This window comes from Hippocampus guttulatus, chromosome 3 (assembly GCF_054856545.1).
Source record: "Hippocampus guttulatus isolate MCC_2025c chromosome 3, RoL_Hgut_1.0, whole genome shotgun sequence".
NCBI lineage: Eukaryota > Metazoa > Chordata > Actinopteri > Syngnathiformes > Syngnathidae > Hippocampus > Hippocampus guttulatus.
This window is the reverse complement of record NC_141263.1, coordinates 15,307,842-15,330,663: the sequence shown is the minus strand read 5'-3', so window position 1 is coordinate 15,330,663 and position 22,822 is coordinate 15,307,842. Positions and strand designations below refer to the sequence as shown.

Here is a 22,822-nt window from a genome sequence, read left to right as displayed (position 1 = left end):
TTGTTCATCATTTAATCATTCTTCTACTTGTTTTTATCACCCAAGGCCTCTAACCGCAGACCAGCTTTAATGTACAATACAGTATGTCTTCACTGCACATTGAACACAGGCTGCTTTATTCTCTCTGGCATCCATGACATAAGCCTAGGGGAAGTGCTGTCCACTGTAGCTAGGAATGTTCAATACTGAGGCAGTCAGTATGTAGTCAAGTAGTCATCAGGGACTTTTCTTTGGGCCTACAGAGACATTATATGAATTGTTTCATTTTCTCTCCCCAGCTGTTTTGTTCAGAAGGTCGCCAATGACTTCCAAGAAAAGTTTGTAATGTGCTGTACTATCATAAACTAAAACCAGATAAAGTAAGATTTACATTCTAAATGAAATGCCATTTTGGATGTGTCTTATTGCATTATGGGTTACCTGAGGCTCCTTGTGTGAAATAATATGGAGTATCCTGTGTTCCACGATGAATACAGTACAGCTGGCCAATAAGCTGTAACACATTGAATACGTTTCGGAAAGTCTGATTTAAGCTGATTGTTCCAGGACTTTGAACAACATCTCGTGGTCTGTCTCACTCCACGTAATTTTATGATCTACGCATAATCTTAAGTATAAAAAACAAACAAACAAACATATCAATTGAAGAAAACAAATCCCAGTAACTCAATTCAGTATTCCATTTAATAGTCATATCTATTTGCTCTTATCCATCTATTGTAAACATGGTGTCTTCAAAACACAGTACTTGTCTTATGGTACATAATCACACGTGCAATGTGAAATTCAAACACAAGTTAAAAAAAGGACAAAAGACACTGCTGGAATTGTCGATAACATCACACCATGGATCTCAGTTCTTTGGTCCAGTGGCCCAACCGGGTGTGTTGTGTGCTGCTGTAGTGTGGTGGTCCCATAGGAAGTGCCATGGATCATTTAACCATTTATTTACTGTGACCTAACCTGCCTGTGTCACAGTATTTGGTCCCAAATTCAGCAATACTGTACCATTATATATATTTTCTATTTCTTTGTTTCTTCTTGGTTTGGGGGCTCATTCTCCGGTGCAGGTTCAGCCTCTCCTTCTATTGTTGCCACCGTAACGTCTTCAACTTTCACATTTGCTTCTTGGGCTTCTTTCATTGTTGCTCCATTGCTGCCTTGAGCTGATTTCTCCTCACAATGCTCACTCTCTTTGCCGCCAGCCACGACTTTCTTGCTTTCAGTTTCCTCAGCTTGTTTGCTCTTTTGAACCACCTCGAGCTCCACATCTGAGAATGGAAGAGAGATTGTGCGAATTATACTTACAAAAGCAATGAAAAATAATGCATGAACAGGGGTGTCCAAACAATGGGTTGGGAACCATTTGCAGACAACTGTACATTTTTTTAGCGGCCCTTAGTCTATTGTAAAAATAACATTAACACGACTGGCAATCTACTTTTAAAATAATGGGCCCAATTGGGTGGCATTGCTCGGTGGTAGGGCAGTCGTTTCCCAGCCCAGAAGTTGCTGGTTTGATTGCAACCATGTCCAAGTGTCCTTGAGCAAAATATTGAACCCCCAGATACGCCTAGTGCTGTGTCAATTGTAGGTGAATAAGGTAGTGTAAAGCGCTTGGAGTACCCAAAGTAAAAAAGCGCTATATAAGTGACAGTGCTGCGACTAATAATGATTACAAACTGGCTTTAAATAGACCTTTTGTAGATATGCAAAGACACAAACTATTTACTACACAACTGTTTATCAATCCATTATCTAAGACACTTATCCTCACGAGAGACTTCAAAATAGTGAAAAACCAAGTCAAGTCTCGATACTCAAACACTGTGGGCGGGTCCACTGAATGTGCTGCAATCACGCCCTGCTCGGCTGTCAGTCAAATAGCACTACGGCAACCTGGAAAATGCATACTCGGCCATCCAGCATCTTTCTGATACCTACGCAACCCTACGTGTTTGAGAAAAAAAAATCTATCTACTGTACTTAGAGCTTCTGTGGCTGAAATTCATCAAACCAGGTTGACGCAGGGCTGTTTATGCCGCAACAAGAGCCGCTAGCCACCAGCTAGTTCACAAGCTAGCATGCTTGATGCTCAGTAATAATAACTCGAACAGATGAATTGTTATATAGTGCGGGAGGGATGATGGTCACAGAGGACCGTTATAGCCACACCCAACACATCTGGAAAACTGAAGTGGTGAACGGATTAACGCTGTATCTCCACAATAGACTACTGCATAGTTGTCAGTCTTTGCATGGTTTGAGCAATTATCTTCAAACATGTATAATTTATTCAGAAACAAATCTCTGAAGTCACTTTACAGGGTCTTTAAAGTCAAAAAACCTTCAAAGTGGTCCATTGTTTTGTTTTGTTATTTTTTTTAATTCTACCAGTCGGTGAAAAAAGTTTTGACACCTCTGGTTTTCCTTAAAGTTATCCTTACCTGCACCTTTTACAGTAGAACTCGATCTTTCGTCAAGATTGGTTGGTAAATCTTGCCTTGGGCTATCATGGGCAAGTGCTGGACTGGTCAAAGTATACCCGGTAATACTGGAGTCTTCAGAAGCAGGGAGGCAGGTGATAACTGATGTGAGTGTAGAGCTGGTTTTCTTTGAGGAAAGTGGGTCAGTCGTGAGTGGGGAGCTAATTGCATCTGCAGTCGTTAGATCAGCATTATTGGTGGTGGTGGAGACGATGGAGTTGGTTTCACTGAATGAGGTTGACGGAACAATGGAGGGAGAAGAGTCTGTGCAGTCGGTAGATGTTGTGGTGGTAATGGAGGTGTTGCTGGCAGGAGGAAGGGTGGAGGAGCTGATAATGGAGGTATCAGATTTAGGAGGAGTTGGGCTCGGGGCCACAGATGTCCTTTTAGTGCCTATTGAAGCGCTTGCTGTGAAATCGTCACTTGCTATATTAAGCGAACTGGTAGCCAAATCTGATTTGGTATCTGCAGGTTGGATTGATGCTGGAGTAGACACTTCTACAGTGGAAATGACAGAAACGGTCACTTCACCACATGAAACAATACCATTTGACACTGAACTTGTCGGTTTAACTGATGTATTTGTTTCGCTTTCACTGAGATGACTAGAAACAGTTTCCAAGATGGTAATGGAGGTTCCTGTTGGCGTGTCTGAAGTGGCAGAGGATCTGGGCGTAACAGACTCAGAAGATGTTTGTGGGACAAGGGCGGGGGGTTCGGTAAAAGCTGTCGGGGAGACAGAGATGCATTGTTCTGTGCTAATAAGCTGAACTTCAGGGTCAGAAGGCTTGCCATCTACATCTGTACCATTTGCGATTGTTGCAGTGGTGTTAACAGCAAGCACATCTGACTCGGAAGTTGCAGTAGGAGAAGAGGAAATAGTCATGTCAGCCAAGTCAGGGGTGTCATTTGACACTACAGCAGGAGTAGCGGGGCCAGATGGAGTTGCCGTTGGACTTTTTTCTTTAGTGGGTGTGCTTGTTTTCCCCTCCTCTATTTGAACCAACTCATTCTCAGGCGTGTTGCGGCCAGATGTTGCAGGCTTGAGGATGGGCTTTGGAGGCAATGCGGGTTTTCCAGCTGACTCGTGTGCTGACATGCTTGGTCGAATATGACGCCTTGTATCTGTTGATAACAATGAACAAAAACAAAAAAATCATAATGATAATGCAGTATGATCAAGGAAGATGACTCACATTTGCAAAAGTCTTAGGCCACCATTAGAGCTGTTCTTTTACTATCATGATCATAATAACTACAATGTCCCTCAGTTAGAGTGTAAACCTCCAACAAGACCAAACTATTAACTAAAGAAGGGGAAAAAAGTTAAGTGTTGTAGTCTTGTGTTCATCCATCTGTTTTTTTGAGTTATCAGATTACGTCCAGGTTCATAGAGTTGATGAACAGATGGCGGGGAGGGCGGTTCCATTGATGTCATGTGGTTTACACAACAAGGCCATATCAGTACAGCCCACTTGGAACCCAAACTGACCACCTGCTACAAATTGTTCTTCATAGTATCCTCTCATACAAGATTTTGACAACGGAAGCAAGTCAATAAGCGAATACCACCGTGACCAGGCAAGTAGCTACAGTGACTCAAATTATGAAAATATAATTCTTTGTCACTTAGAATGGGCATTTGACTGAATTTGCTTGACAGACTACAGGGAAAATGATTAATTAATCAATTTGTGCACTCCATTTTGCCTCAATCGAGACACAATTAATCAATCCTGAATTCCAAGAATTGTCAAAAATCAAATAATTGATTAAGATATTACACTGCCTGTTCCTAAAATCTGCACCTTTGTCCAGATTATCAAATTAATTCAATGGATTCTAGCTGTTGCTGTCATTTACGTTTGTGATCATCACACACCACCCTACTAAAAAGTTTGGAGAAAATCTTTTTTTTTTTGGACACACTCCTGTTAACTGTATCTGTCCTAGTGGTTATATTTATTGTTTTACTACGTCTAATTGACTGCTGCGATAAATGTCATTAAAACAACAGAAATAATGGTGGAATAAGACTTCTGCGCATTACTGTATGTCACAGTTGTTTTTTGTGTGATTTACCCGAGGAGGCTGACATAGTTCTGTGTTTTGTGAAAGCTGGGGTTGGCTCAACTTTACTGTCAATAATGGTGCCTAAAACACGAAAAGAAGATAATTCAGATAAGATGACAATGAAGTATTAAGTGTTCGTCCATCCATTTTCTATAGCACTTGTCCTCATTTGCATCACAGGCGAACTGGAGCCTATCCTTGCTGACTTTGGGCAAACGGAGCGGCTACACCCTGGATTGATCACCAGCCAATCGCAGGACAAGTTTCAAATATCTATACACTATGGGAAAACACCCACAAGTGCAAATGTCCAAACTGACCAATTACCCTTTGACTGTACCTTCTATCCTCGTGAGTTTGGCTAGCTAATGTTTTTTGTTTTTGGACATACCTTCAGATTCTGCCTTTTTCATCTCTCTCTCTGGATTCTATGAGAGTATGGGAAACATTGAAGTATGTTTTTACTTGGATAATGGCAAAATCTACATTGTTCAAAGTCAGATAGATCCACACCTGCGTCTCTTCCGGCTGTGCTTTGGAAACCCCAATACGCTGAAGCATAAGATGAAGTTTCTGTTCGAAGCTATGTTGGCCTTCAAATTGTTTCTGAAAATCACAGAGGAAATCTTTTAAAAATGAACATAGACCTAAAAAGCCTGATAATCTTTGAGTGTGTGATACTCACCTTTCTGGCATTGGCAGCCCCTGCTGCTGATCCGGACAGTAAAATAAGAGACTGGGATTTTCCTTCCCTGAGAGCACGGCGGGGTGGCGCCACTTCACCCCTCAGTGGCAGAACATCAGAGGCAGGTGTTTCCTGTGCAGTTGACTCTCCAGTAACACCACTGGGCTGCTCTTTCCCTTTCTCTTTTTCATTCTCCTTGTCCTGCTCCCTTACTCTGTCCTTATCTTTTTCTTTATCAGACTTGGCCGCCTCCCTCAGAGGGCGAATGAGGTCAGCGATGGAGGCTTTTTTGGGCCGACCCTCCTGGGCTGTTTCTGATTTCAGACCTCGTCTCTTTCGGAGGGTAAAGAAATCCCCAAGCTTCCTCCTGAGTGTTTTCGTCTGGGGTGGACAAGGGACAGAAGTGGCAGGAACCACTTCGTCCACTGTGATGGACTCTGGTTCCACATTTTGCTTTTGCCTAGATGTGAAAGATCAATCGTATCAAATCATGATGATTATACAGCGCTGTGTTATATTTTTATGGCACTTAGTCAAAGTAATACAGTAAATAGTAGGACAATTAGTAGAAATATGGTCGAAATGAAACTTAGGAGAGTGTCGTGCATAGGCCAAGCAAGACATCATTACATTTTGGTGAGAATCTGGAATTATGGTGCACTGCCCATCAATTATTTACTATCACTGTTTAAGACCGGGCTGTCTAAACGTATATCTTTGAGGGCCATTTTCAGGAAAATGAAGTACAAGGGACAATTTGACATGCTTCTTCTTTATTGATAACACGCTAACACTGATTAATCAAGAAATTATTAATTGTTTTTACATGTATTATAGTTATTTTGCAAAACTGCTGCATCACAACTTTCTCTTAAAGTTGATAAGGCAAATAACTTTTAAGATCTTTCAGGATTTTGACCTGCTCACGGCCCTTTACTTGATGAGAATATATCGGCCCCGACACTGAACAGCCAAATCACATTCAGAAGTGAAACAAGAACAATCTATAGTAAGTTGACAAGGTCCAAAACAGCTACTATATGATCATTGATGTGATATAGTTACAAATCAGACCATGGCACAGACCAGAAAGTGGAGCAAACCATTTTTGCCTCTGAAAATTAAATGTATTCAAATGAGAAATTGTGTTACTGTTTTAGCTCTCTATATATTTTTTGCGTCTTTGCATAGCTTAAAAATCACTGCACACCGTTGTCTTTAGTAGTAATAGCAGCAGTAGCTGTTAAGGCCATCGTAACGATGGGAGATCTGGGTGTCACACCGCCCCCCCATCCCCCACCCACCCACGTTTTTTTTTGTTTTTTTTTGACAGCAACTAAAAATGCAAAAAAATAAAATAAAAATGGCCCAAGGCCTAATTTTGGACCCCCTTGATTTAAGACATTAATGCGACAACTGAACGATTTGATGGTTGTTTTCAAAATGGCACTTCTGGTCCATCTGTCTGTCTGTCATCACAGGAGATTTATGTTGGCTAACTTAAAACTTTTTGGGTGAAGGATTGCACTCGTCCAAGTCACATTGTAGCTGTATGTGTTTATTCTATCATCTCTAAAACAATGCATCGTATTGTGGCCGAAGACACAGTTCTTAATATGAATGAGGTGGAACGTTAACAGTCACTTTTGAATTCATATGGAAGCTGTTAGAGTTAATATCGCAATAAGGTATGTTTGAAACTTGTTTGATTTCACTGCCCAAAAATTTGATTTCCATTACAATTCATATTCGGCATCAGTAGATGTTATACCATTAGAAATGCGCATTGTCAAGCTTCCACACGTTTAAAAAAAAATACTCTCTATAAATTAATTGCTCACGGGGTGGACAATGACAGGGTCGACATTTTTGTCCATGTGGGCGACCTTTACTGGGCAAGCTGAATTTTTGGTGTTTATTGCTTACATTTGTATTTCACTACGACAGACTTGACATATTAAGCCTGACGACAGCCAACAACACATTATATGAAGATTGCGGGGAAGAAATTAGAGTAAATACTTATTCTGCAACCATCCACCATTTTAACCTCCATTGAAGAAAGACAAAATGTTAGGATGTCACTGAAAACATTACATCTGAAAACAGGCAGTGACCCAAAAAAGACAGAGTGGACATCAATTTCAGAAACAAAATAACTTGTTTCATCAAATAACCTGTTGTAGTTTCATGAATATGCAACATTGCCATGATGACTGAATGATTCTGATGAGGACACCAAAGGCAGTTTAGAGTGACGCTGACCCTATACACACAGTGTCAAGAGACAAAACAGAGTGGTGTACAATGAAAGGCAACTGGTGATACTCACTCTGTATCAGCAGGAAGAACTCTCTTTGTAAAGAACTCCTCCACTCCTTCGTCTACACGCCCGATGAGCTCAAGGACTTCATTTTCACTCTCAATTATAGTCTCCTGATTGCATTTGTAAAAGATACAACAATGCATTTTACATCAAAGTTGAAGCCTTACGGTGTGAGGAAGAAAGGTATAACTGTAACTTCACATGATGTAATACTGACCTCAACAAAATCCACACAGTCCTTCACGAGTGCCTCTATAGGAATATTTTGGCTTGGGCCTCCTTGGAGACAGTTGCTCAGTAACGTACAATCAGAGGCGTGATCGGACTTTACATTCACGACTTGCTTTTGCCAAAGTAGATACTGCAATATCAGTATTGTACCTATATGCAGACTGAATCATACTGATTGCATGAGCATCTGTGCCCACAAGTCACAATAAAAGCAGGGAGGCTTGCTGCAGAGCACAAATTTAGCAGAAGTCACTGCTATACGATACCGTGTCAAGGGAATTGCTTGGATTTTGTCTCCCTGACCTGGTTCCAAGGGAGTGACTGTACTGTATATCTACAGCCATAGAGCTATGTGACAACACCATGAGCCATGAAGAGAAATCAGATGATGCACATTTTAAATGCTCAATCCTGTGAGGAAAAAAATAGAAGGCTGCGGGCTTTTTTTTCAGTGTGAGTGGAAAAAAAGGGACATTCAAACCAAGCTACCATCTGCAATGCTATTTAGGCAATCACGCTCTTGGAAATCACAGCAAATGCCATTTGTTGTGTCTTCACACAGCTAGTTACCGGCACAATGGCACTGGCTTATTCAAGCAAGGGAGCAGGCTTCTTTGCAGCTTTCCCCCTCCATCCGTCCCTTCCCTTCCCCCTGCCTCTCCCCTCTGCACCCTATTACATCTACTGTCTCCCTTCCATTTTCTCCCCACACACACACATTTCACCTTGCCTTCTTGCTCTTTCATTCTTTCTCTTGAATTCATTTCTCACAGTACCTGTGGTCTGCTGGGACGATAGTTGAGTTTTTGTCGGTGAGGTCTCGGTCGGCTCTGGGTGTAGTGCCTGAGCGCTGGTCCGCCCAATGGCAGCTCCATTGGGGAGACACGGCACTCTGTTGCCGTGGAGCTCTGTTGCCTGGGCTCTGTTGCTGAGGCACCGTTGCTAAGAGCACAAGCACCAGCAGTATGTAATGCCTCTGCTGATGTGGGAGGGGCCAGCCCCGGCGAGACTGACATATATGACAACAGAGCCTTGCCTTCCTGTGCCCCCTCCCCTTGGAGAGTAAAACGATCAGGAAAAGACAATAAGAAAATTATGTAGAGCCATTAAGTGACCACATTGACATTTTCATATGAAAATCTAGAAGGTGGACATCAGTGGACTTCAGTGGGGAAAACTGAAATGGACAACATGTTCCATTGGCTATGTAACAAATGAATAATTTATTTGACATGTGTACCCAAGGCACTTACCACATCACACTCATAGTTTTGAGGTGGGAGGTTCAAATCCGGTGTGGAGTTTGATTGTCCTTCCCAGGATAGTAAGGATTTTCTCAGAGTCCATTGTGCTTTGTCAAAACAGCATAAACATAGAGTATTTAAATAGAATGTAAAGTATTAAACTGTTTGTGCATCATGTTTTAATGCAGCAATCATATTCAATGTGCTGCTCCTTGTTGTGTGCCCACATTGGCCACCTAGAGGCCGTGTGGTATGACAGTCATGCAGACACAAATTAAGAAGACGAGACCTCTTCTCAGCGATGAGGCGCGGAGACTATTCACATTTGTCTACAGTCCTTTAGCCAACCGGGATTCAGAACACAATGCACTGTAAACACACACACACACAAAATCCATGAAACAGTGAAGCAATGAAAGATGGACAGTGTCATAGTGAGGGATTACTGTACAGGTAGATTTTTTTAAATTTGAAGCATAATACATGCATGTGAGGTGCAGGTGCTACTTTCATCCATTTGAGGTTGCCATCCTCATGTTCTATACTGTATTATCAGTGACTTTGAATTTGTGTGCCTTTAAAAGGCAAACGCAAGTGTAGGGTCGGCTGTTGTTGGCTCAGGTTGAATGTTTCCGGGCAAGCGTCAGTTGGGGCCACACAGACATAGACACCTTGCATTGAACCATGTTTTTTTAAGTGTGAAATGATCCCCAACTTTGAACAGTCTCTGTCTTTTATGCACTTCTTCCTTCTGGCTCGCAATTATTCCTGTGTAAGTCTGCAGTACCATTTATACGGGTGGCAAAATGATCACCACAAAATCCCACAACATAGCCAAAGGTTCAGGATATAAAATACGATATGTATAGCACCTTTTAAAAATATGGAGAGACCACAAAATGTGAATCGTGATATGTAGAGGAATGACTGTATTCTGGTTTTGTCCTACATTCCTAAAACATGCATTTTAGGTTCAATTAATACTCTTAATAAGCTATAGATGTGAATCCCATCCATCCAGCCATTCATCCATCCCTCCATCACATCAGCCTAAGCAGGGAAGCACAGACTCTCTTCTCCCGAGTCACTTCATCCAGATTTTACAGGGGGATCCCGAGGCATCTTCTCCTGGGCCTCCTCCCGGTGGATTTTGGATCAGTACAACAATATCAATACCGAATTCCAGTCTGCTTTTATACATGGCCTTGAGTTGATGAGAAGTCAGAACAAAGACATTAGGACATATTACTCCAGTCCCAAAGTCTTTATTTTAAGTCCCAGTCATCTGTAGAACAGATTAAAATGTTGCTACTGGTCTAAAAATCGCTGAATTGTTTAGTTCTTGATCATCATAAAGGGGAAGACAACTCCAAATTTTTCTTTATGTGTCCTCTGCGTCCCCACTATTCGACACATGTGGTTATGATCAATTTTCCGTTTGTGGATTATGGATTTGGCAGCAAAATCCATCCGCTCAGGTACGGACCAATCACGGCTCACCTGTTTTCAGAGTTTAGTCAAGAGATATTTGCAAGATGAGCTGTGACTGGTTGGTACACGGGCGCTGGGCAACTGGAATGACATTTTCAGCGGATAGCAAATGGCGAAATGCCCACCTCCTAAAATGAATCAAAACTGGGTGGATTTTGCTACTTAACTCATAATCCACAAACAAAATATTAATGAGAATAACATGTTTAGGCTAGTAGGACCATAGAACATATGATTGTAAAGAAAACTTGTGCATTACCTTCCCCTTTAAAGAAATGATAATGGATATAAAACCAGTAAGGCTCAGGAGTCCGCATACTGAGGTCAATTAGTGGAGCCCAGAATTCAAAGGAAACATGGTGAAGCAGCATTTAGCTGGTATGCTGCTCGCAAATGGAATAAACCTCCAACAGAAGTGACGTGAGCTCCAACTGTGTGTTTTTAAATGCAGGTTAATTATTTAGTTTTTTGAAAAATGAAAATGTATATTTAATGGACTAATTCTAAATTAGAAAAACAATGCGACATATAATAGAAATTATTGATAAATGTACATGCTCAGTGGGCTCGTTTAACCCCTAAAACTGTATGCAGAAGTTCGAGCACAAAGGGGGTCGACAAGACAAGACTTCATGATTGCACGAGTTAGCAGATTAGTCGCCCCCCTGTGGTGGTTTCTGTGAATGACTTCCTAATTCGCCTAAATGTGTTTTTGGGGGGATAACCTTAACTGACAGAGCAAATAGGGCTTACTTCCGTAAAAATATATATTTCGCCGAAATAGTTTCCAAATTTTGACGTGCATGCCGTCATGTTGAGCAACTTGTGGCTGTCGCCACGCCCACGCGTGAATTCAAAACTGGCGCCTCGGTACCATTTGGGCCACGCCCATTCACCGCCGGGCCTTGGGTGTGCGCATGCGCCTTCGCTCTTAACGCCCGCCATTTTGTGTGAGGCCCTCTATTCTAAAGCGGGAGAAAATTATCAGGCCTGCGCACAGCTTTTTCGCACGTCCACGGAGGATTGAAGCGATTGGCCGCACTCGACAGGCACTGAACTTAATATAACCATAAAAGAGGCACTCTGCGGTAAGTCGAAGCGATTCTTTACCCGCAAACACGGAAACGTTTTTGTAGGAGCTGGCGTCGGCCTCTAGGTGTCACGGTGGGGCTTAACGTTACCGACTGGCGGGGGGTGTTTGTCTCCCTCTATCGTTATCCAATATTCACTAAATTTGTCTCTAAACTCCAACTCCCTGTGTGGGGCGACTGTTTTCGTGCTTTTTGCGTGCTATTTCGTGATAACCACTTGGCGATGGTCGTCTGTATGTGTGCTTCTCTTTAAACTTACTTTAGGCCTGACGTCCATCTTATCGTGCCCTTTGTTTCCTGTTTTCAATCGTCCTCGCGCCTCCCAGTCAACAAACAAATTTAAGTTCTCGTTTTAGTTTGCGCCGATGAGCCGTTTAGTATGAAATCGATCGCGTATACAGCGAAACGGTCGATTCGGATCCCGGCATTTTTTTTAAATCAAAAGACGCACTTTTGGAATTGATCCACTTGGCAAAACCGCAGCACGCTGTCGTAGCAGATATTCGCCCACGTTAGACTCACGAGGATGCTAAGTGCCACATTTTTTATGTGCAAAGGTTCAATCTACCGCTTTGATGCCGTTTTGCGTCCGGTTTATCGTGCACGTTTGGCTGCCTCGCGACAAACGGATCCCATATGTCACCAAACTAAGTTACACTTGCAATACCCGCGTGGAACTCATGGCTTCATCAGGTGTGTGTCCGGAGAGAGGTCATTTTTTAATGAACTCACATAAATTGGCGTGGGTTATGTTGTGCTGTATCTCGTTAACACGTAATCTTCACCGCTCACCTTTAGCCATCTGGTTTCCGGTTACGAAGACCTGAAAACCCGATAGCTCCAAAGTCTAACGTGGTAAAGGACAAGCACACAAACTACTTTTCAGTGAAGTATATACATCTCCACTTACGATCCACTTCATTGAAAGATACTAACATTAAGACGGCACGTTGCCGGATTGCTTAGTTCATCTGCCTAGCAGGCTTGAGGTTGGTAGTTTGAATCCGGGCCGTGTTTCATTTTCTACCATGGCTTCCTCCCACAACCCATGAACAATGCATGTTAGCTGGGGTCAGTTGTGATGGTCTCCAGTTTACCTGCTACCCAAATTACTACAAGAGGTACAAAAATGGGCGAATTGATTGTTCGCTGCAACAACAGAAAAAAATTGAATAAATCACACACACCACAGGATAATCTTTGAGTCAACCGGTAATATGTTAGTTAAAGTGAATAATAAGGTACAAAATTGTTCCAGTTAAATATCTATTTGTGCATATGTATACAGTACATATTTCCCAACTTGTGACGTGAACACATACATGTGTGACACAATGACACTAACATAACAATTCTACTGTTGACCACACTCAGAGTGTTGACTGGCCCGTTACCATGGAGGGCGATGTCGTTTCCATGGAGACCGCCCTGGCTCCCGAAGAGGGGGTACTATCAGAAGCAGGGGATGCTGTGATCCAAGGGTCAGCGGAAGCCCCACAAGCAGTGGAAGTTCCGGGCAACATGGAGATGATGGTGATGGATGCCCTGGATCCGGCCCTGCTGCAAATGAAGACAGAGGTGTTGGAGGGAGGGGGCACAGTTACTGTAACTGGTGGAGATGAGGGTCAGATCATCACCCTTCAGGTCAGTTGGCTGATTAGTCATTGAGAGCTTAAATACCAAATGTTGTTTCTGTTGGTTATAATTCCTGAATGTTGTCTGTAGGTTGTAAATATGGAAGAACAGGCTGGCGCTGCTTTAGGGCTTGGACAGCTTCAGCTGGTGCAGGTCCCAGTCACTTCAACTACAGTGGATGGCCTCCAGGCAACCTATGTAGATGGATCAGCTAATAAGGATGCAGAGCCAGTTATCTGTCACACCCTGCCCTTGCCTGAAGGCTTCCAGGTAAGCAGTAACTATGTTAATTTGTTCAACTCCTATACCTCCTACGGTATGGGGAGAGATTTTCTCAAAATCATTCACACAAATATACCCGCAATTTTAATGTGTTTTTCAGATCCACAATTTACACCGTTTTAATATCATGTCTGCATTTATCATAACTTATCACTTGTAAATATTCAGTTCTGCATTTACTTTGGAGACAAAGGCCCCACAGTTTTGAAGATACACGGACATTCCAAACATTGGAAAGACCCGTCCCTCCTCTGTCCACTAAGGGGCAGTGTTGCAGGAACGAGTTGTCTCCCATTTTTTTGGTTTAAAAGTGGAAAAGATTTTTTTCCTGATCTTTGATGATGTTTATTCAACAAGAAACAAAATACGGCTGTAATTTTTACAGTAGCACAGTAACTTACAACCATATTTTAAATAGACTGCAGAGGGAGCATTAAAACATATGCTCCTTTGACCGGGCGAAATCTTTGGAGTCCTGTCTTCTCTGTGTGATTAAGATATTGCAGAGATTAACTAGAAGTAGACATCTGTGTTAAAAAGTACTGATTCAGTCATAATTTTACAACAAAAAAACCAGTCTGAAATCTATTTGAGTACAAAAGTATGAATTACTTTTTCTGTTCAGTTTATGCAAGGCTTGTTTGCATAGAGGTTTCTTTCAGACCTCTTTTCAACCAAGACCTCGCTAGGTTTGATGTTTCCACAGCTTTGCTAATGCTTTTAGCTGACTAGCAAAAAATGCTAAATCGGCAAACGGTGATCACTGAAAAATATACGTGACCTATGTATGTTTTTTTTTGTATAATTGGGGGCCTGGCACACAACGTAAGGTAAATAGTGGTAGAAGTAGCCACAAATCGCCCTTGGAATCCACATTATCAAACAGTTCTCTTAATCAAGGCAATGGATACCTGGAAAATCTAAATATGTACAGTAACAGTGTTTGCGTTTTGCTACTTCCCACCTCCAAAAGAGCATGACCACAAAACATGAATATGTATATTCATTCAGGTGGTGAAAGTGGGGGCCAATGGTGAAGTGGAAACTGTAGAACAAGAGGAGCTTCAGGCAGTCCATGATGAGCTACAAGGAACCGGGGGGGAGGAGGAACAGGAGGATGCCGACGTGGCTGATCAGGAACCTCCAGAGTCTCAATCGGCATGGCAAAAGGACCCCGACTTCCAGCCTATTACAACTATCCGAAAGGGAAAGAAGGGGAAAAAGAGCCGCCTGCGCTATGCGGAGGGTGACAGAGACATGGATGTTTCCGTGTATGACTTTGAAGAAGAGCAACAGGAGGGGCTGCTGTCAGAGGTCAATGCAGAGAAGGTTGTTGGAAACATGAAGCCCCCCAAGCCCACTAAGATCAAGAAGAAAGGTATCCCCTGTTTATATTCACAGGAGAAATAGGCCAATACTTATTACTTGTACTTAACTTGACCAGGTGTAAAGAAGACCTTCCAGTGTGAACTGTGTAGCTACACTTGTCCACGACGCTCCAACCTGGACCGACATATGAAAAGCCACACAGATGAAAGACCGCACAAATGTCACTTGTGCGGAAGGGCCTTCAGAACGGTCACACTGCTGAGAAACCACCTCAACACTCACACAGGTGGAGAAAATATCATAGCCACTGAGCGGTTGATTTCCTGTTTGATTTCATCTTGTGGCAATTGGTCAGAACTGGAAGAGAAATGGTCCTCTTTATTTTTTTACCCCAAATCCTTTAGGCACCCGACCACACAAATGCACAGACTGTGACATGGCCTTTGTGACTAGTGGAGAATTGGTGCGTCATCGTCGTTACAAGCACACACACGAGAAGCCCTTCAAGTGCTCAATGTGCGACTACTGCAGTGTGGAGGTGAGCAGTCACATCAGCTAAGACAGATCATCGGGCTTGTCCTTTGTTACCTTTAATCCATGCTGACATAAAAACACTTTCTCTACCAAAGCTAATTCTTGTGCATATATTCTTGACAATGTATTCATGTTGCTCCTTTCCCAGGTGAGCAAGTTGAAGAGGCACATCCGGTCTCACACCGGGGAGCGGCCCTTCCAGTGCAGTCTATGCAGCTATGCTAGCAGGGACACATACAAGCTGAAAAGACACATGAGGACACACTCAGGTGAGACACTTCCAGCGGTTTGAGCTGCACTTAATCTCCCAGGACCTTGTGCTTACACGACCCTTTTCTCATTCCTGCTGTAGGCGAGAAGCCGTACGAGTGCTACATCTGCCACGCTCGTTTCACCCAGAGCGGCACCATGAAGATGCACATTCTGCAGAAACACACAGAGAATGTGGCAAAGTTCCATTGTCCACATTGTGACACCGTCATCGCACGCAAGAGTGACCTTGGTAGACTGTTCATTCACTTTTGATATCTGTGTTGGGTGTGTGTAATTTGTCAAACTATTGAAAATATACCTCTTTCACTCTCAGGCGTTCACTTACGAAAGCAGCATTCATTTATTGAGAAGGGAAAGAAGTGTCGTTACTGTGATGCTGTTTTCCACGAGCGATACGCTCTCATCCAGCACCAGAAGACTCACAAGAATGAGAAACGTTTCAAGTGCGACCAGTGTGACTACTGCTGCAAACAGGCAAGCCAATGGGCAAAATGTTGCACATGTGGTCCGAAACGCAGTCACGTGTGTCATAACGCCGTCCTGCCAAACCTCACTTCCCACAGGAACGGCACATGATCATGCATAAGCGTACGCACACTGGGGAGAAGCCTTTTGCCTGTAGTCAGTGCGAGAAAACCTTCAGACAGAAGCAGCTTCTGGATATGCATTTCAAACGCTACCATGACCCCAACTTTGTGCCCACTGCCTTCGTCTGCAGCAAGTGTAGCAAGACGTTCACCCGCAGGGTAGGCCTGAACCCGAGCACAGATTTGGGACAGCTTCAGATCACTCGGCACTGCGTGTAACTCTTGTCATTCGTTGCATAGAACACCATGTTGCGCCACAGTGAGAACTGCATTGGTGAAGTTGCCGGAGACCAAAACGGAACTCAGCCCAAAAAGAATCGCCGGGGCAGGAAGCGGAAGATGCAAGACAGGCATGATGATGATGAGGACACAGGTATGGCACACTTCTCAGTAGATTTCCTTGTCGGACGATCGCTTCAGTTGTGAACTTTTTCCGCTGCATTTGCAGAACCTGATATGGATGAGATTGAAGATGATGAGGACTTGTTGGATGATATCGAATTGGAACAGGCTCCGCCAGTGGTTCCCGTTGCTGCGCCCGAAGAGCCACCAGTCAAGAGGAAGCGTGGGCGCCCCCCAAAGAACAAGCCAAACGGTGAGTGTCACAATGCACTTGACTTTATATCTCACAGTGACGTCACACGTGCTTCCGGGAGACAAAGACTCCAATGGCGCTATGAGTCAACCAAATGATCTAAAAAAATAGATGTCGTGGAAATTCTAACTTGGTTAAGATGATTAAGTGGCTGGCTGATTAGTTGCACATATTCTGTATTTTCATGACTATACGCCGCACCCTATTGAAAGGCACAGTGGCAGTTATGGGTGTTATTTTTGGACACAGGCATGGTAACATGTATGCTATCTTAAAAACATACAATAGCATGTATGAATGCTAGCGTATGTTTTTAAAAAAGCTGACTGGAGCAAAACTGAGTTCGCTGGTACTTTATTGAAGTATTTAACAATGTACTCACATTCACGTTCCGAAGTTGTTTTGCCTAATGCACGTACCGGCATTATATCCACCTACTGGTGGACGTGCGTCTCTTTAGCGTCCTCTTCCACGCCCACCCTTCCCCTTTTACATCCGCATGCCGTCCGCCTTTCCTCTATATGAACAGCATGTCTGCATAACATGAGATAGTCAAGCTCATTGTAAGTCACACAGCAACATTCACAGATTTTGGAATTCGATGCATAGATTAGGCACCCCGCGTTATAAAGCGCATCGTCCATTTTGGAGAAAATGTAAGGGTTTAAGGGTTGTTGTTTTTTTGTGTCTTGGTGAAATAATCAGGGGCATCCATGAAAGTGACATGACCTGGATGGCACCATATGCTTCTACAAAATGGTGCCTTCACAGATGTGTACAGTAAAGTTAGCCACGACATTGGCACTAACACGGGCTCATACCATCATGGATGCGGGCGTTTGAACTTCGCGTCCATAACAGTCCAGGTGTTTTTTATTCTCTTTGGCCCAGCAGGTACAACATCCACAATATGCAAAAACTATTTGAAATGTGAATTCATCAGACCACGATCACTTAGATGAGCTCAGGCCCAGAGAAGCTGGCAGTGTTTCTGGGTGTTGTTGATAAATGGCTTTTGCTTAGCATAATAGAGTTTTAAGTTGCACTTGGGGATGTAGCGCCAAGCTGTATTTACTGACATTGGTTTTCTGAAGTGTTCCTGAGCCCATGTGGTGAGATCCTTTACACATTGATGTCGGTTTTTGATGCAGAGCCCCCTGAGGGGTTAAAAATCACGGTCATTTGGTGTTGGTTTTCGGACTTGCAGCTTGTAATGCAGTGATTTCTCCAGATTCTCTGAACCTTTTGATGAGAATATCGTAGATGATGAAATCCCTAAATTCCTTGCAATTGTACATTGCGGAACCTCGTCCTTAAACCGTTCAACTATTTCCTCACGCAGTTGTTCACATAGAGGTGAACCTCGCCCATCTTTGGCAACTCTCTAAATTGTCCCTTGAAATTACTGTGTGATTGGTTGTTTGCCTATGAGTGTCCTGTGATTGGCTGGCAACCATTTCAGGATGTACCCCGCCGACTACCCAAAGACACCTGCGATAGGCTCCAGCAAGCCCACGACCTTTGTGAGGATAAGCGGGTTGGATGATGGATGGATGGATGTATAGATGTATTCTCATTTTATTTATCTTTAATGCAGATGTCAGACGACATAAATGTAGCCCGATTTTGAGCCAAGAGATGTGTCCCAGATTGGTCGTGAGGCATTTGGGACACTACACAGCGAAGTCTGGCATGTCAGAATTTTCGTTCGTCTGGCCACACAGTGTCATCCTTCGAATGGTTCCTTGGTATTGACTAATATGAAGACGGTGCCACTCCTACTAATGAAGAGAGGCTGACATGGCATACACAATCACAATGTGGTGTACAGTATTTCAAAAGTGACTTAAAAGGCGCAATATTAGAAAGTATACATAGCATTTCAACTTATACTGTGTTTGCTAACTGCAAAGCTAGTAGCTGATTAGCAAACGTGATGTCATTAAAAAAAATGTGTTCCCTCGAGTTATTTTTTGGGAGAATACCGCCATACCATCCATACCGCCCTTTCCGCACCATCCAAGAACACGTAAAAAGCAGTTCTCCAAATAAAAATACGCATTCAGTAAAAATACCGTTCTAATACAGAGTAACTTCTGATTTATATGTATATTTTTTTTTAAATCAAAGCATGAATGTCAACTCGACCGGTGTTTCCCAACCAGGGGCGTATGTAACCTTTGGGTATACTTGAGCACTTAGAGGGAGGTACAGTATGTGAAAACATTTAATTTTATAAATTTTTTCCAAGATCAAACCCTGTGGCACATCCTCCCAAAAATTGTAACAGATGTGTGTCAGTTCCAGTCGTATTATAGCTTAAATGGATAATGAAAAGTAAGTCAAACTCTTGTAGTGGTCTGAACATTAGTTCTCTTTTAACTCTTTCATTGCACAAGACGTACTGTACTTGTGTCTTTTTAAAATTAGGCCCCGCCTACCAAGGATGCACATCTTAAATCATTTATTTATTTATTTATGGTGCCATAGAGAGGATGGTCAGATGCAATCTGTGAATGAGAATAAGCCGTTTGCATTGTAAATCATGTTAAAAAAGCGACCAGTAGGTGGCAGTGGTGCCTCACGTGCTTGAAATGCATGCTTTTACAAAAAGCTCTTTTTCTCAATTTTTTGCACAGGAATCGCCATTTTCATGAAACTTAGCCATTTTGTAATGCTGATTGCTGAAGAATGGAAAAAGATAGAAACAATTTTTTTTTCTGCTGAAAGAAGAGAGTCCAAACTTTATTTCAGTCGGCTACATGTTTATATAGCATTAGAACCAAATATTCTGTGGGGCTTGCAAGATCAGTCAAAATCCAGTAAAACGCTGGGATTGAGGGGGTTGCTCCAGTGAAAATGGCTGGGATTGAATGAGTTAAGTGTAAAAATAAAAATGAGTCACTTTGAAAACTTAGTTTTCTGTATGATGCCATGGAAACTTTGTGTGGGGTCATGTGAGTGACAACCTGGATTTGTTTGATTATTTTTGTTGTGCGTTTTTTTTTATTACTCAAGCAAGCTACACTGACAAGTCAAATTTATCTCCAAATTGACTTTGACCTACGGCTCTCTCAACAGTGGCCGCCATCATCCGCGTGGAGGACGAGACCACCGGAGAGGTGGATGACATCATCGTGAAAAAGGAAGTGGGCGCCGAGCAAGATGAAAATGAAGAGGAGGGGGCCACACAGGAAGTGGTCGTCGGCGAAGGTGACTCCACTATCCAGCTGGAAGAGCTGTCCCAGGAGGAACAGGAGATGCAGCTGTCGGAGGCCCCGCCAAACGGAGACCTCACCCCCGAGATGATACTCAGCATGATGGACCGGTGATGGACGCAAGGCGTGAACCTGTAAAACACACACGCAGATCCCTCCCCCTTCTCAGCAACATCTAATTCTTGGCATTTAGGGTTACAAACACTTTACGCATCCTTCATAGACAAAAGATCGCTGTTGTAATTTAAGGCTTGCTTTTTAATCTTGCATTGACATGGAGGAGTGATAAAGACTTTTAATACGGATTTATTGCCCCCTGCCCAAAAAAAAAAAAAAAAAACTTTTATTTTGAAATTTTCTGTCCGGGGCTGGCTGTAATTGGCCGCAGTATCTCAAGCCTTCTCATTGTTGTCCTTGATGTTTAGAGCATTTGTAGGAAATAGGTACATCACAATTTAATAAATCTACTCTGGCAACACTATCAAAGATTTCTTTCCCCTGAATTCAGATGTGCATGTATCTATCCAAAGGATCATGGTGCGTAGTCCTCTTTTGAGACACCTAAGCCCAATTTTTATCTCTTGTGTATTTTATTTTATTTTTTTTTTACTTGGTACATACTCTATCGTTGGGAAGGATCAATCACGTCGTGTGAACATTGTAAGTACATAAATCACCCCAGTCATGGATCGTTCTGCACTTTTTCAATTCTTGTTCAATGTCCTTGCTGAAGAGTCTCTCTCAGTTGGGAAGACTGCTCCCCAAAAGCCATCTTTTGAATCGGCTTTTCAGTTTCACTTAAGCCTGCCGTTAGGCCCTGGAGATAAAATATTACTGTCTGCAGACCAGAAATGTTATTGTTGGTAATTACAGCCAAAAAATTATTTGGAATATTTTTTTTTTGTATTTTTTTATTTTGTTTCTTTGCTGTGGTTAGTAAAACCCTATTTTAACACCTATTCTAGTTTATCAAAGCTTCTAGAATGCTTACTTTATATCTTCCCTTGCTACTGTAACATCCCTAGATTATGCATAATGTACAAAACATCATTTATGTGCAAAGAAAAGGTTTGGGTTGTTTTGCTCCTTTGTGTAGCCATTCCACTTGAGTTCATGATTTCTTTTTTTGTACCGATTGCAATACTTTCTGGGCAGTGTGATGTTGAAAATGACAGGCAGTTGAGAACAGATGTATGATGGTACAACCAATAAAAAGTAGACATGGACTCATGTTTTAGGTTTGTGCAGTTGTATGTCAGAAAAGTGTTCTGTGCATTCTTGGTACAATGGAACGGCGGTGCTTTTGATTATTGACATTGGCTGAGCACTAACACAAACACTTGTGTATTTTGCTTGCAAATATATTTTATTAAATGGAGGACTTCATACTAAAACTCAGTTCATTTATCTGTTGACCTCAAGTATTTTACTAAATGACCAATGAAGGAAGGGGCAAGGTAAGTATTTCTCAATCGCAAGTTGATACAAAATCGTTCCAGAAATACAATTTAGTCATGTAGCTTAAATTCAATACATTTTGCAATTAGCCTTAAGAATGATCCATTTTGAAATATTTAGGCGGGTACAATTTAAACTTTCATTAGCAAACCTGTGTAATTGTTTCGTTAATAGTGATTACAAACTGTACATCAAACACGTTGAGCATAGCTTGGCGCATAGCTTGGCTCATGGTTTATTTAAAGAAAAAGTTAACTGTGTAGATACATACATACTGCAAAGTATGTGTCTGTCACATGAATGCTTGTGTGAGATGAGATTAAGATTACTAAAGTCAATTACCACTCTGCAGTTTTTCTGCATGGCTCAATTAGTTATGCACTGAAGGCAAGCGCATACTTGTTAATTTTTGCGTTGGGGAATGAACAGTTAAAATGCATTACAAAAAAAGAATGGCATTAAATGCATGATTTGCCTTTGTTTTAAGATGGATTTGAATAATAAATGTACATTGATGTGATTGTATGTAATAATCTCCCAGTTTATTGGTCAAATACGGGTTGCATAAAATTTCCCTCAGTATTGCAATTGCTAAATTGTGTACATATGTAATTGCGTTTAAAATGATTGAATTTTATCTAATGTAGGGGAGTGTATCAGTTCTGTTTATCGGGAAGTGTGCCACGTTTCCCCGCCTTCCAGCCGCACTCCGCCGCCTGACTTGGACCAATTTGGCCCTGGAGCGGCTACTGTACCTGGAGGTTGGCCGAACGGAACCTACAGCCTTCAACGGCGACACCCTTGAAGAACTGCCGCATTTGTGGACCCGTTAGAGGCTTCATCGGCCGTGGAAACCCTGCGTCTGCTTTTTATTTCCGTTTGGACTCAGCCGTGGAATCTTCAACTGACGAGAAGCAAATTCAGTGACAGAGTGAGGGACATCCTTGTTGCCACAGCAACAACGGATATTCATTTTCCGGGAGGAGGTGCTGTATTTCAACATAAAATACTTTTTTTTCCGGCATTGCTACTTCGTACTGTGATGAATTTGTATTTACAAATATACTTGTCTTGCTTCACCGTGCTACTGTACACAAAGAAAGAGTTATCTTCTAAACGGTACACTGTTGTATTTGCTTTTGGTTGTGCTTGAAACAGACCAGAAACTGCACATTTCCACATATTATCTGTATATATGTTAAGTATTGAAGATTGTCAGGTATTTTTCAAAAAGTTCAAATTTTGGACCTCTGTATTGCAAGGTGGACATGTTAACCAGTTGAC

At 42.3% G+C, this 22,822-nt stretch overlaps 2 protein-coding genes across 2 annotated transcripts; one reads left to right on the top strand and one right to left on the bottom strand.

Annotated features, from left to right (window-relative positions):
• Positions 1-666: 666 nt before the first annotated feature.
• Positions 667-8,817, bottom strand: LOC147207618 (uncharacterized). The gene is made up of 8 exons (XM_086107732.1): positions 8,578-8,817; positions 7,577-7,680; positions 5,245-5,704; positions 5,073-5,165; positions 4,951-4,987; positions 4,569-4,640; positions 2,448-3,611; positions 667-1,271 (listed from the first exon to the last, which is right to left on the bottom strand). The coding sequence occupies exons 1-8, from the start codon at positions 8,815-8,817 to the stop codon at positions 1,024-1,026; spliced, it is 2,418 nt and encodes an 805-aa protein (XP_085963858.1). The 3' UTR covers positions 667-1,023.
• A 2,662-nt stretch (positions 8,818-11,479) lies between these two features.
• Positions 11,480-21,306, top strand: ctcf (CCCTC-binding factor (zinc finger protein)). Its single transcript, XM_086107024.1, has 13 exons — positions 11,480-11,624; positions 13,002-13,271; positions 13,353-13,532; positions 14,556-14,922; positions 14,989-15,159; positions 15,278-15,411; positions 15,556-15,676; positions 15,760-15,909; positions 15,994-16,154; positions 16,244-16,426; positions 16,508-16,640; positions 16,716-16,862; positions 19,944-21,306. The coding sequence occupies exons 2-13, from the start codon at positions 13,023-13,025 to the stop codon at positions 20,192-20,194; spliced, it is 2,247 nt and encodes a 748-aa protein (XP_085963150.1). The 5' UTR covers positions 11,480-11,624; positions 13,002-13,022; the 3' UTR covers positions 20,195-21,306.
• The last annotated feature ends 1,516 nt before the right edge of the window (positions 21,307-22,822 follow it).